Here is a 16,277-nt window from a genome sequence, read left to right on the forward strand (position 1 = left end):
TATAACAGACCAAATGTCTAATAAGTATAAAAAGTATAACACAAAATAAATATCTCATAGATGGCCTGTTCATGTATTTTTCAACATTTTGGATTTGACTGGTATAAATGCTTGGATTTTCTACAAGCAGACAACAGGAGAAAACATATCGCGACAAGAATTTATATTTCAGTTGGAGGAGGAACTTGCCACTGTATATCAAGATTTTCAGGAACAAGGAATGAAAAGTATGGAGAAAACTTAAGGAGAATCAAGTGCAATTTCAGAGAGACGAAAAACCTGTCAAATTGGATGTTGCAAATGGAGAAAAATAATTAACATATGTTCTACATGAAAAGGATAAGTTTATGGAAAATGTTGAATATTTTATGATTATTACATGATAATTAATTGTGTTTCATTGTTTATGAAAAATTATGTTTTGATCATAATTGATTTAAAAAAACATAACGTTTATTCGAAAAGCGGTCATTTGACCGCCAGCGGTAGGAATCGGTATATATAAAATGATGGTAGGTTTAGTGTTAAGTATGTTTATATATAAAACGGTATGTTTTAAAAGCATTTCATAGAATTATTGTGACACTTTTGCTTGACTCACAGCGGGGGCAAAATGGCCACTATTATAAGAGATGTGATTTGCCATAAACGCACCTTTGAACACGCCTAATTGACGAATTGAATGAGAACATTACACTACTTGAATTGTTGGTTGAATAACATGATAAATTGATTTTTTTTTCAGATACCAAAGATAATAATTATTAATAATGATAATTTCGCAAGAGTTGTATATTAAGCACGTTATAGGTAATTCAGGAAAAATAACATCTGATGTGGCCATCTCACCCTTAGTGACCCTTAGCCCTTAATGGTGGCCAACTTGACCCGTCATGATTTTAGTGGCACCTTTTTCATACCTTTTTTAATTTATCATATAACATTATGAAATAAAAAAAAAACTTTTGGAAGTCAACGTGATTGCGGAAAACATCCTAAAAATCGATGCTGACACAATGAAATGCCTCAATTTTGTATGCATTGTGTTTAATTGTACTCTATGTTTAGGGTGGCCGTCTTCCCCTAATCTTTCTTGCGATACCGACACCATCGGGCGATGAGGCTAATTACTCATCGGACCGTCCTAGAATAACAACTGTCGGTGATTCTAGTGTTGAGATAGAGTTGTAAATGTACATGGTTAAAAACTATAAAAATGTCTTAAATCTGTAAACTCAGTACACTAAAATGGTATTTTCGAAAAAAAATCGATTTCAAATATTCTAAAATTGCATGAAACCTCGAGATCTACTGTCACCTCGAAAAAAAATTTGTCAAAAATCTACGCTCTAGGACTTAGCTTTTTCCATAATACGAGGTGAAACGTATGGTTCAGGGTGCCAATGAAAATGGTCATCTCGATTTTGCATATGGAACTTTCTCCGAAAAATTGATTTACACGATAGAATACCCAATGCAAAATATTAGCTCAATCGAATTTCATTTACTAGTGTCGCACACGTCGAAGTTAGAGTTTTTTGAAAACCGAAAAAGGGCAGAGTTGCCAACATTTAAGTTTTTCCTGCCAGCTTTTTTTAAGCATGCCAGGGTAGCCGGCCAATTCTTCTCTTCCAGTTGTGAGAACCCTTCACCGTTTCACTCACATCAAAGACCTCCATGATGATTATCGTCTTTCTCAATCTATGCGAAGTCGAAAATTTTAAGTGATTTTTGACATGCTGTAACTTCGTGAAAGATTAACGCACATCTTAGAGATATACATTTTTTCAAAGCTACAATATTCAGGTATTAGAATATTTCACGTACATATTTTAATTTTGGTGTGTGTAGGGTTTTTGGACAACAATGCCGGAAAGAGAAAAATAGTTTTTTGACGTGGGATTACGTCTTTCGGGAACATTTTTGGATACAAATTGAAAATCGAAGATCGAGCACATCGTGAAAATTGTCCAATTTCAAACGCTTATTGCTCAGTCATTTCATGATGGATTGATGAAAATTTTGTGTCAATCGATTTCGACTCTCCATAACAATTTATTAAATTGAAGAAAATAATATATGCCATGAAACTAACTATCGAACAATTGAAAAATCACAACTCCTATCCTAACGGAAATACCCACTTCTGATTGGTTGAAATTGACGACACATACGGAGGGTCCCTAACAGAGACATCAAAACCAAGTTGCCTGGGGGAAATCGACATTGCAAATACATGAAAGTAGGGGGAGCTTTTGCTCCTACCGAATTTTTTTCACTAACAGAGACATCAAACCCAAGCTGCCTGGGGGAATTCGACATTGCGAATACATGAAAGTAGAGGGAACTTTTGTTCCCACCGAGATGTGACATAACAGAGACATCTAAACCAACGTGCCCAGGGGAAATCAGCATTCCAGATATATGCAAGTCGGGGACATTTTTATATTGCAAGTGAGGTGAGTGATACGAAATAAAATTTAAATTTGGAACTTTAATATTGATTGCTTCGTAAAATTTCATATCAATGACCGATCGTGTATTGTGAAAAATTTAGCATAAGTGTAAGTGTAAAATTGTATATGGTAGCAGTTGTGTGACTTGATATATGGAACGATTTATTTCAAATTTCATAAATAAAATCTAAGGTGTGTTTCGCTCGAGAACGGGTCATTTGGTTTAAACTGTCTGTTTTGAGAAAACAGAAGAGAAGAATTGAACGAGTGAAGAAATATTAGAAAAAGTGATTTCCATTATGCTCTACATGTAGTATTAGGTGTTGTTAGTCCAGTTAAAATTCGCATTGAGTTGAATAAACACTCAGGAAGTAAAAGTTATAAAAGAAAACTACCTTTCCCATTTCAAATATGTTTTCTCTCTATTAAAGTAACATGGTTATATTGATGAGGAAAACTGATAGTTGTGTTCGGTATTGGTAATTATCTTATATCACATTGGTGAGTTTTTTTCCTTTATTTCATTCATACATAACATAGTAGGCATCTTGTCTAGAAAAACAAAGGGCGGTTTTCATCATACCTCGATCCACTTCGGTATTTTTTATCTGATACGCACCATCCAACGACTGTTTACCATCTTTCTGTCATCATCATTCGGTAAACACTGGTGGAGTGAACAAACAGTATCCAACAACCAAACAAAACGGCTCTTTTCAGTGCCACCACATCAATATCAAAGAGTTTAACGATATCATTCTTTGGATAACGATATCCAAAATCAACAGATAGCCTACGTCAACTATGCGTTCGTTTCTCGGACACAACCCTCCTGTGACTTTTTTTCTATTTTTTCGAATATTGTGTGGACTAACACAAATTTTTACCAACCAACTCAACAGCAAATACAATTAACCTTATCAACCAACTTTCATTTGGTTTCTGTAACGTTCCTGTAGGACATTTCCATACAGAGATATTTCAGTTTGAATGAAAAATTACTGCTTCATCTTTGATGATGATTTTTTCAATAAATAATCATTGAACCGCAAATCGGAAGGCAGTTTTGAAAACTTGAATGAATTTTACACAAAGATGATTTATAATATTACTTTGATGAAAAAAAACTTAAATTTTTCGCATCGATTTCAAAAAGTGCCAAAAAGAGGATTTTTATAGTGCTTTACAAAATCTGCTGTAATTCTGAAAATATTGCATTAAGTTCTAATATTTACCGAGGAATTTTTAGGCTTGTGTATTCCCTAAACATCTGTGAGAGTTTCATATCGATACGATGAACCGTTTTTCCTAGTCAATTTTTCAAAGTTTGGAGCAAATTATACGTAAATACTGACACTGTCACTGCATATCCTGATTTTTATTTTTATTATAACAGCCATTCCACGCCAAACCGATATAGTGGTTCTCAGATTTTCGTCAAAAGTGGCAATTCTGTTCTTTATCGCAAAACATTAGACCCGTATTTTTTTATTTCCTTGTCAGAGTTGCGATTTCCATTTTAGGGTGGTCCGGAAAAACATTTTTTCCACTTTTCCCCAAAAACGACTTTTTTCAAAAATTCACAACTTTTGAAAAAATGAACCTATTTCATGATTTGATCGACATATCATAATTTGAAGCCTATAGGCTGGTTTTTAATTGAAAAATATTGAACTCACACAAAAATGAATTTTATTTTCGTAATTACTGATTGTAGTCGTTTTTATTGTTTTTATGGCTTTGGACTAGAGAGCGCCATATATTTTTTAATTTTTTCCTGAAAGATGAAGATTTTTTCACGTCATATCTCGATTTCAAAGATGCTTTTTTTTCGTTTTTGAGATATAATTTCTTAAACCACTTGGTTAAAAATTTACTTTTTGGTGCTTGGTCGTTTTTCTGTCTGAAAAGTCGATTTTTGACAAAAAAAAATATGGTAAAACTGTAAATATCATGCAATTTTAAGACATTTTTCATCAAACTTTGACCGCTTTGGCCATTCTCCCTTAAGTCCTATTGAGCTGAAATTTTGCATAGGGTGTTTTCCCGCGGCGGTGAACAGTTTCTATGGGGTAACTTTTTGAAAGGTCGATTTTTTCACATACAGGGTCTTTCAGATTAAACGCTCACGCAACAAATTTCAATAACTTCTACAAAAGAGAACCGATTTTTATTTTCAAAAAACGAAACTAAATCTTATTTCAGGACATGTTCGATGTGACCACCCCTTTTTTTTGATAACGCGTTTGAAATTCTTCATGTACAACTCTAACATTACGACTTCGATGCTATTGGAAATCCGAGTTATTTCTTCTTCAAGTTCCTCCAAATTTTGTGGCTTATTAACATAGCAACGGTCCTTTACGTACCCCAGAGGAAGTAATCGACAACGAGAATTGTTGAAATTCTTACCATAAGAGGACAATGTTTCATCAAGGCTTCGGTTGATCGAGTTATACGATTTCACTAAAAATACATGTTCTTGTAAGTTGTAAATCTTGATACTGAAAACCATCAGATTAGACTGAACGAGTAGCCGGATATTATCGTCCCGAACAGGCGAATGCAGTGTTACCATCGACGGAGCGAACAATTTTTTTAAGGAGCTATTCGATTTGTTTTGCGTTTAATCTGAAATACCCTGTGCATTCATTGGCACCTTATTGTATATGTCCCAAAAAAAGGAAACCTCTGCCGCCATTCAGTCAATGCAGACAAACTCACAGCCGTTCAAAAGGGTAAACTTGCTTCGTGTTTACCGACATCCCTCACTCTACCTTCCCGAACCCTTTGCATGATTGACGAGTACTTGTCCTCTTCAGGTTGATTTCCCCCCGAAGCATAACAACACCGGTACTGCCAATCCCAGCCGGCACCGACACGAGAGATCAACAAGTAGCACTTTCAACATGATGTGTGGAGAACCACAAAATGAACATTACACGATCCTTGGAGGAATTCGGATAGCGCATGCGCTTTTATCCAGAGTTCATCCGAGAGACGAATCGGTTCGAATCCTGTCGCTACCGAAACAGGACGCTTACGGCGTTCAGATGTTCAGTCTCGGTTCGGTTTTATTCTTGGCAGGATGTATCCACGCAGTTGCTCGTCAATAGCGTGTGAATCCGTTTCTCGGTAGTAGAACTGCATTGGGAGCCTCCCGCGGCATGTGCGAGTGCAGAAATCGTGGCGCGTGGTAACCGGAACAACTGTGAACTACCAGACGGCTGTCGTCGCCTCGCATCGGCAACAGAAAGCTCTCGCAGTCGATATCCTGCGGTTGTTCGAGTACGACGGAGAATTTGACTGATCCCACGTGTTGACATAAATGCAAAGGATACGGGAAGAGTTTCACGTTGGCTGTGGTGTTTGGTGTATCAATAAATTGTGACACCTGTGCTCTATAGTGTGATACCAACGTCTACCTTCGTTGTGGTGGTTCTCACTGCAACTTATTTAGTGGAAAGTCAGCTATTGGAAGAAAGTTTTCCCCTGTAATGGGTAAAAATATTGAAGCGAGCCATTAAGTGATCGTTTGCCAACCAAAACGCATTCGTTTGATCAATTATAATAACTAATCAGTATAATCCAATTGTGATTATTATTCGATGAATGAAAAGCCCCATCGAAATTGCGACCGTCAAATCAATATTTAATTAGGAGTGAAAACAAAAGCTGAGGAGATAAAAATTAATAATAAATTACGTTCAATCATTTTCACGGTGTGGCCCAAGCTGGGGGCGAAGCTGTGCGCGATTGCACTGTGCAACTGAATTGAAAATAATTAAAAATTCAAATTATACGGCCGTTCGTGATGAATATTCATGACGAGCTACGGGGCTGTGGCTCTGTGGTGAAGTGCACCTGACGGATTATCGCTAAAAAGCTCGACCACTTGATGCGATAGTGGAATTATCGTTTGCGCCAATTGTCCCTTCTGTGGTGTCCATTCCCCCTCTCCAGTGGATTCCTTGCGGAGTGATGCGGAACGGTCGAATTTTCCGACGGTTCCGTTTCCGTCGCAGCTGCTCACGGCAGACGACCATAAAGTCCCGAGTGGGCGCGTGAGTGAATGATGATACTGTTTATCACCCGACTAGGACACAAAGTGGAAACAAAAATGATTGATGAAGCTACACTGTGTAAATAACGAAACAAGTAATTATAAATTTATGCCGAAATTAATTTGATTGTGTCTGGGCGCAATCCTCAATCTGCGCTAATGCATACCCGATATCGTCTCCGCAATTAGCGAAAACCTTCGTAATCTGTTATTCTCTTTCAACTCTGCTCACCGATACATTCTTACTTAATGTGTTACGCATCTTGCATCTTGTGAGGAATCTGAAAGTGATACTTATCGAGAGTTAAGTGAATGTTTACCAGAATTGGTTACAATCGGTGTTAGTCGAAATGATGCCTCAGCGGAATATTTTCTGCCCATTGGTAACCCTACTGATATTGCTGCTAAATATGGTCCGACCTACCCTTGGATACTTTGATCTGTTCCTGAACCACTCGGAAGTAATAAAATTAATGGGTGAGTAACTTTCGTCCTTTCAATCGTGCTGTCAGATTTTCGCTTCGCCACATTACCTTCGTGGGAATTTATGCAGCAGCTCGAATCGAGGCCTCATAAAAATAGAAACAAATTCTCAGGAGAGCGCCTGGAGCTCCCCGAAATCATTCTAAGCTTAATGGTTAGCATAATGAATTTCCAATGTTTGTTTTATTCGTTTTCCGAAAACGCGGCATTTTTTCGTCGTAGTGCATTGAATAATCTATTATCAAACTATGTGCATTAATTGAGTCTGATTTCTGGAACTGTTTTGATTTTCAGGGCCAAAGCAGTAAGTTTTCCTTGGGCTAAATATGGAAATCATCAGTGAGAACTAAGGACATCTTGATCCTTGTGCTATATTTCAATTCCCGTTTCTATTTCCAATTATTAACCTTTCTTTTGCAGACGAAAACGGATCGAAAAAAAATGAGTTGAAAGAGCCCGAACCAAAACCAAAAAAAATCCAGTAGCTTGTACTCCTTTAGTCTTGATTTTCTTATATCTAACGTAAAATTCGTTATGCGATTTCGTTCCCTTCGCAAATTCCTCCAATTGTACTGATTACCGATTATTCCGGTTTCCATTCTCACGGTCACTTGCTCATTCAATTCATGTTATCGTGGATATATATTTATATACCCTTTAATGTAATACAAAACCTGCTTTCTTTTATATTCTGAGTTTTTTTTTAATTTCGCCTCCGTCGCCTCCTAGAATCGATTGAAATACTTGATATTTTGAAATATTGTGAAATACAGATAATTATGTCTACCCAATGGGATACATATAGAGGTGGAGCAGTAGGCGCAGTATATCTGTGTTGGCAAGCAAAATATCGTGTCGTCATTATTTGCATTCAACATGGAATTTTATATGGAAGAAACAAAACAATGTTGAAAGTACTCACGGTTGCATGATAATTTGAGCCAAAATTCACATGAAATCATTCAACTGTTTGTTTTTAACAGATGACAATTGTATCGCGGCTTATTTCGACTATTTATGTGGTAAGAAGATCCAGAGAGCAGTCGTATTCTTAGTTCTCGAAAGCAGTAACATTTTCGGTGAAATTTTGATTAAGTGGTGATCATTCTCTCACATCATACACACCGACACTGAGAACCTTCGAAACATCAACTTCATAACGTTAAAATAAAGAAGCTTCGTTTGTTTGTATGAACGTGGGGGAGTGAAAATGGCACATGGAAATATCACTTTTATCCCTCGTTTTTGACGTAATTTCACAAGCATTCAGTGCACGCTATCACATTAGCCTCATATTATGCGAGAACTCTAAAAAAATGTACGTTTTAAATTGATAAATTACGTCCTGAAAATAGAATTTTCACATGGATGCGGTGGGCAATCAAAGATAAACACCTCGTCTGACGTCACTATTTGAGAAACAGTTATGGCAGCGCATGCTATGTCGCTCGAAACTCTACCATCTTCATTACCTTTTTTCCAGGACATTGATGTCTACCATTGAATTCATGAAAAATTATCCAGAGTTTTAATACATGTTAGACATTTTTTTAAATTTAAACGGTTCATACTATGAAACAATTTTGTTTTCGACGCACTATGCTTTACTGATGAATTTTCATAATGATACCGAATACCGGATGCACTTGACTTAATGGTGATTCTCTTGATGATTCTAACAAATTAAGTTAACTTATCTCAATTCAGTTAAAATCTGGATTTAAAAAAAACATTCCTAGTGAGCTTTGCCGGAACTACGAACTTTTCTAGGAATACCTCGCATAGAGTGCCAATGAATGTATGGGAAAAAATCGACCCTAAAATTTCGAAAAGTTACCCTATACAAAATGTTCACCACCTCGAAAAAACATCCTATGCCAAATATCAGCTCAATCGGACATAAGGAAGAGTAGCGCAAAGCGGTCAAAGTTTGAGTTTTTTTTTTAAAATCGAAAAATCACCCAAAAAGCGAATCGGGGTTTTCGAAAAAAAAATTCGATGCCAAATGTCTCAAAATCTAGTGTCATCTCGAAATTTTTTTTTGTCAAAAATCGACACTCTGGGACTTTTTTTTCGGAATACGAGACGAAACGTATGGTTTTAAGTAACATTTTGTAAAAAATCCAAAAACAAACCGTATGTATTTTTATTTTTCTATTTCGTAACTGTCAGTCCCAGTCAGTCAGCGCTTCCCTACCAAAAAGCTCCCGAGGACCGACGCTGGACTGAACGTGTTAGTCGCGATTTCAGTATTTTTATATTAACAATACTCAAATAATTTAACCGTTGTTCGTTTTTCAAACAGAACGAATTTATTTATGTTGTTAAATGAGAGATGGCAATTCGCCCGCTACATCGAAATTTTATCCAATGTATAACCTAGCTTTGTCTAAAGCCAGGCGTTCCGCCGGCGATCTAGAAGTATTTTTGCATGAGCACAACGAATTATTGAAATGCTGCAAATCACACTTACTTGGTTTACCAAATGACAATCACGCTATTGTCATCAATACTGAAAAAACACCTGTGTAGATTCAATGCGCAAGCGTTGCTAGAATCATAGAAGGCGATTGCACAGTGACGTGAGAAATTGTGATTCGGAGAAAAAACAATAATCTTGAATTCATCGTAGACGCACATCGTTCATACGACTCTCTCCACGTTCTTTTTCAATAGCACCAACATTCACAACGTTCACCTTCTCATCGTAGTATTACTTGCATCGTTTTTTGTAGTACTTAGTTGATATTTCTATGAATGTATTTTTGGTGACAAGCTCAGGAACATGTGTGACTACAATGCACGTCAGAAGGGTCTCAAAGATGAAAAATACCCCAGCTGTTCTGAAGGGTCAAGACTGTTATTGCATAAACATTTAACAACGAGACCCCGCTAAAGGTGATCCATTCATTATGAACATCATTTCTGCAAGTCTGTACTATTTTGAAACTTTTATCGACTTATCGACGACATCATACACACTTTTGTTCAAATCGCTCCTTTTTTATCGATCATATCCGATTAATTTATTAGATCGTTAAAACATTCGAACACACTCACAATACATTAATAATGTTTTATTTAAAACCTAGAATATTCAATAGAAATAATTTATATGTTAGAACAACGTTTACGGGGAAGCAAGTTTTATTATATTTACTGTATTAAACATGTATTCCATGTAACGGAGAAACATGTTATTTGCAAGTGGTTGAAAAATTTTGAACGAGAATTGTGTCTGGAAATAATTTGATATTATAATGACGAGTTTTGGTAGAAGTACCAGGAAATTTATACTAAAAGGAAATTGTAAAGGGTCAATTAGAATATCAATCAATGAATAGTTCTGCGACTGGACCCATGAACGATCGCTTAGTAAGAAACGTGAATATTTGAAGGTATTGATAACAAAAAAATCCATTTTGGGCGGGACGAAGTTTGCCAGGTCAGCTAGTATTTATAAAATATATTAACAAATCACTTTGAAAAATAATGAAAACAAAACCAAAACCAAAATATTCCGGATAATCGAGTCCGATGTGTAATGTAAAAATATTCCTTTCCAAATCGAACCAACTTGACACAAAGTTCTGGTTGTTGGAAAAATTAGTTAACTTTAAAGCAAAAACAAAGTGAAAACTTAACATAACTTCCTAACTTTCTAGTCTCTGCCCACAAACGCAGCTTTTTTTTAGTTTTGACATTTCTCGATAACATTCAGTGTGCATACTGAACCGTTTTGGAAACCGTTGTGGAAAATGGAACGTGATAATGCTCTTGCACTCCATTAATTTGAAAACTAAAAATGTAGCAGAAGATCATTGATTACTGAATAATTACAGAATGAGTGAATAATCTCTCTCCCAAACACAATGAATGAGTGGTATAGTCGATTGAAAAGTGATGATCTAAATGTCGAATGAGGACAGTCAAAACAATTCAGAAATCAATTGCCCAAATGATAATGAAAACTCGGCGTAGAAGAATTTCTAAAAGAGTAAGGATACGGGTTGCCAACTATAATTTTCAAAAATAAGGAAGAATGAGAATTAAAATCAGGATTAAATTAGGATAGCTCATATTGGGTAGTCCGGATAGTTGGTGCCGATTTTTGGGAAAACAAATGCAGACATTCTTATTATTCTGTCCTACAATATTTCGTCATCTTTCACGCAGTTCAAAAATTTTATCCTACCAAAAAACATTCGTTTTCTAGTAATATTAATATATGCTGGCCAAAGAGTTGAAGTTTTTGCCATTGAGAAAATTTTGCGGGGCAGGTTTGTCGTTTTTTTCCAATGAACCTACCGTCCATTACTACATGGGCTGAAAAGTCCCGGGATTTTTCAACAGATGGTGCCACTAAAAATGAACAAGATTCATTTCGAGAGGCTCATCTGTTACTAGCTTATGTGTGAAGTTTCACGACATTTCGTTTATTTGTTCACAAACTACAGTTTTTTAAGTGTCACTACCTGAGCATTCGTATAGAAAATGGAAAAAGAGGAATATCATATGTTGATCAAACATTGTTTTTGATGGGAAAAACTCCTGAACAATCAATGCATTGGTTGACGAAATGTTATTCCACTTCAGTTTCTTCGAAAATAACAGTTTATTGGTGGTTTAGTGAATTTCAAATGGGCCGTACAAGCTCCACAGATGCACCTCGCTCTGGAAGACCAGAAGAGGCTACGAATCCAGAAATCGTAAAACAAGTGCATCAACTCGTTTTGAACGATCGTAAAGTGAAGTCACGCGAGTTAGCTGAGGCATTTCAAAAGAAGTGGGATACATTTTGCACGGCTTTTTGGACATGAAAAAGATATCCGCGCGATAGGTACCGCAGGGTTACTATATCTGGAGAATAATCTTTATTTCTACAGATTTTTCGGACTTTTTGGGACTGAGAATCTGTAGTTACAGGTTACAGATTTTTTAGCTTTGATACAGAATATACAGATTTTCTGAAATATCGTTTGAATATTAGTTATGGCTTAATGCAAATAATTTTTTTCCATCTCATTCGCCAAAATAAGGCGAGAAAAGGCAAAAGTCTGCGTCTGCCTAAGTATCTGAAGATGCCAGAAAATATCTTTAAATTAAGCTACTTTATGTCCCTTATTCAAGCATTGGCAGTTCTCGATGTTTTGTGACAATAGATGAAAACTGGATCCATTACCACACTCCGGACTCTAATAGGCAGTCTGTAGAGTGGCACTGAGACATATGTCAAAGGCATAGACGTTTCGTTCTACAGAAGTGGAATCGAAATGTTGGAAACTCGTTATACCAAGTGTATTGCCCTCGAAGAAAACTATGTTGAGAAATAAATACAGCTTTGCCAAAAAAAAAGATTGTTTTCATTGAAAATGCCGGGGCTTTCCAGCCCATGTAGTAAAGTTGTCTTCCTTAGAAATAATTATCCCAGAAGATTTCCCTTATCAAGAAGGTATTACCCAGTTCCCAAAAATAGCAAACAAGTTGTAGAAAGTGATGGACAATGTTTTCATTTAAACAATTTACACCTTTTTTACTTAATAAACGTATTTCATTTAAACAATTTACACCTTTTTTACTTAATAAACGTATTTCCTCACCCCGTTTTAGGCAGGAACGGTGATCCTGAAAATACATCCAACAAAGTATTTATTATCTAAATTCCTTTCTACAATTTTTATTAGATCTAGTAAGGCTCTTTCGGTGCTTTTTAAGGTTTAAACTGGTTTTTATTCTCGCTACGCAATTTTCGATTTGCCCATTCATTACTGATTCGGGAATTTGAAATGAAGCAAGAAGACTGTACATAAGGAAAGTTTTTTACCTAACTTTTGTAATGGTGTATTCCATTTCGACCAAATCAATTTTTAGATAGACATTGAATTGAGATGATTATTATATGATTCATTATATTTGTTATTTAAGTGCAATAAAAACGTTACACTTTGTGAAAATTTTGAATGAACCTTATTGATATTTTAAATGACATCATATCGCAATTATGAAACCATTCGTTCTCGTCACAACTTGCACATCAATTAATCATGGAGCAAATCCATGTCAAATCGGCCGGCCGCTAACTCAACCCTCTTTAATTTTTTGAAACTTGGTACTTATGATCGAAACTGCCTACCTATCACAATTTTCATTGTCACATAACCAATTTAAATCACGACAGATTTTTGAAAAGGTCGTATTTAAAATCATTGATCTTTCTTTCAAAAAATCGTAACTTAATATCCATTGAAATCTGCTGTTCGACAAAATTGTTGGAAAATCAAAGAGCTATCTGTGAAAAATAACATTTTAAATACGCTGTTAAAAAATCTTACTCAAAAAACAAGTATAATAATAAAATCTTTTATATCTCAGAACACATTTTTTTTTGTATATTTTTATTGGAAAACATTTCTAATTTTACAAAGTTTGACGTATAGTGGTGCCTAGGGTGGCAATGGATGTATGGGAAAAATTTCATCATCGAATTTCAAAAACCGACCATATACATTTTGTTTATTGGCCCAAAAAATGAAAGTTTCAGCTTGATTTTTTGATTCTCAAAAATCTACCAAGGGGGGAGTAAAGGAAATTTGGAAAATCGATTTTTTTTTTTCAATGCCTAATGACTTTAAAATGCATGAAACGTCGAGATCTGGTGTCATCCCGAAAAAAAAAAATTTGAAACTTAGCCTGAGAGGCAATGAAGGTATGGAAAAAATAATTATCGAATTTAGAGATCCGACCATGTTCATTTTGTTTATTGGTCCAATAAAACGACCTGTGCAAAATTTCAACTCGATCGAACATGATTTAGGAGTGCCTCAAAGCACTCAAAGTTTTGATTTTTTGGCCACTCAGGCTAAGTCCCAAAAGATCGATTTTCGTCCAAAAATTTTTTTTTCGGGATGACACCAGATCTCGACGTTTCATGCATTTTTAAGTCATTTGGCATCGAATTTCGTCATCTATTTCGTGAACATAATTTCAATTTATTTATACTACAGTATAATTTCACGCAGTCATCACAAAACATACGCTGCGCTGCACATGAGTTTAATTTTCACCAGCTCGTATTCTCACGTATTCTCTCTTTTTATTTTTTTTAATTTTATTTATTTATTTACAACAATCAACAGGTTGAAAAAAACCTTCGTGATCCTCTAAGAACTATCTCATTCTAACTTGCTGGAGCTTATGGAAAAGCTGCCTTTTTATTACATCCCTCGTAACATTAACCCTCTACCGCCCAAGTTTTTAATTATTTAAAAAAACCTACTCCACTTTTATCTCGAATTTCCGACTTTCAACATAAAATACTCCTAGCAGAATGCTGCCAGCATAAAAACAATGTGTATGTGTGATAGATGAAAATATTCTGAAGACGTTCTAGTGGGGGTGAACATTGAAAATAATGTCTGAATAATTTGAAAAGAGAATCCGCGAAGCCCGTCCAAAAGCGTGCTTGGGCTGTAGAGGGTTAAAGTCGATGAGTTCGATATGTTGATTGAATACATGAGCCATGCTTGCAACAGACTCATGGTAAGCATAATTAGTACGCACTGCAGGAAGGCGAAGAAAATCGTAATTTCTTAAATTTCTTCTTCGGGTGTTGAAGTTGATCTGTCGAAGTAAATCCGGGCAATCGATGTTTCCTTGGATGAGATCAAAAACAAACAGAACTTTTGCTGTATTACGCCGTTCGCTAAGCAGATTCAATTCTATGAGATTGCAACGATCCTCGTAGCTAGGGAGATCCTGAGAATCATTCCAGGGTAGTCGACGAAAAGCGAAACGTACAAATTTGCGTTGAATGGACTCAATTCTCTGGATGCTGTTTCCGTAATACGGAGCCCAAACTACGGATGAGTACTCCAAGATAGAGCGAACCAGAGAACAGTACAGAGCTTTGAGGCACTGTATGTCGTTAAAATATTTGGTAATACGAAATATAAAACCAAGAGCTTTGGATGCTTTAGAAACTACGTATGAAATATGTTCTCGGAGCGTTAACTTTGAATCTAAAATAATTCCTAGGTCCTTAATGTTTGTAGTTCTATTCAGAGTAGATCCATGTAGCTTAGAAATCGAATCGTATCGTTGATCGTTTCCGAGAGAAAGAGATGACAGAGCACTTTGAAGCGTTGAGCGACATACGATTGGATTTACACCAATTAACAAACGTTGTCAACTGTTTTTGGAGAAAAGCGGCATCTTCGTAGTTTTCCAGGCACATTCTAGAATTAGGTTCACGTCATTGAGGTACAGCAGAAAAATTAAAGGTCCCAAATGACTTTCTTGTGGGACTCTGGATGTAACCTCGAATGGTAAGGATACAAAGTCTCCTATTTTTACATGCATTGTTCGGCCGCTCAGATATAACTGCAGCCAGAGCAACAACGATCCATTGAACCGATGCGATGCAATTTAGCAATCGTGATTTGATGATCAATTTTGTCGAAGGCAGCGGAAAAATCGGTGTATACGGCGTCGACTTGGTTTTTTGATTCAAGTGCTCTGGATATGAATGACGTATAAAGCATTAGGTTTGTTGAAGTAGAGCGTTTAGGGACAAATCCATGTTGTTCTTCAACTATATAATTTTTACATGCGTTTTGGACGAAACACCAACGAACGTTGGACGAACAAGATGATGCTTTTAGCTTCGAGCAGGCATCGTAAACGGTTACAGGATCAATCACAGGATGAGGACCAATCTCAGGTAGAATTGGAGTATTTTCAGTTGCTTTTTGAATAAGGTTGCTACTAAAAGGTTCAGTTTCGAAAACGCGGCTAAATTGCCAACGGAACAATTCACTTATACCAGGGATCGTAGAGGCTTCGTCTTGTTCGTCAATCATGACTGATGGCAAACCGGATTCGTTTCTCTGTGTGCGACGTGTTTCCAAAAACTTTTTGGACTAAACCTTAATTTGCGCTGAACTCGAATTTGATATGTATCGAAAAGCTTCTTATTCAAAATTCTGTAGTTTTTACATTCACATAGTGAGATATCCAAAAGTTGTTACGGTGTCTCGAGAATTTCCTCAGTGAACCTCTTTTAATGGTCTTCAATCGGCGAAGGGTAATGTTGGACCAGGGTGGGTGAACCGGTTCTTTCTTCCGTTTCTTCGGAACAAATTGGTCAATGGCATATAGTAGAACATGTGAGACAGTCGTAGCATTTGCATCAACATCATTTTGTTCCAAAAGTTCATCCCATTTTATAGTTGCAAGGAAGCGGTTCATCGAGAAAAAAAAATCCGCATACTAGTAAT

The 16,277-nt window shown here is 36.2% G+C and overlaps 1 protein-coding gene across 1 annotated transcript in view; it reads left to right on the forward strand.

Moving 5' to 3' along the window:
- The first annotated feature begins 5,534 nt into the window (after window positions 1–5,534).
- Window positions 5,535–16,277, forward strand: part of LOC129765312 (tyrosine-protein kinase Dnt) — a 192,119-nt gene continuing 181,376 nt past the window's right edge. The window contains exon 1 of the mRNA XM_055765487.1: window positions 5,535–6,996. Within this exon, the coding sequence (XP_055621462.1) occupies window positions 6,870–6,996 (127 nt within the window). The 5' untranslated portion in view covers window positions 5,535–6,869. The remainder of the gene's footprint in view (window positions 6,997–16,277) is intronic.

The sequence above is a fragment of the Toxorhynchites rutilus genome, chromosome 2 (genome assembly GCF_029784135.1).
Source record: "Toxorhynchites rutilus septentrionalis strain SRP chromosome 2, ASM2978413v1, whole genome shotgun sequence".
NCBI classification, from domain to species: Eukaryota; Metazoa; Arthropoda; class Insecta; order Diptera; family Culicidae; genus Toxorhynchites; species Toxorhynchites rutilus.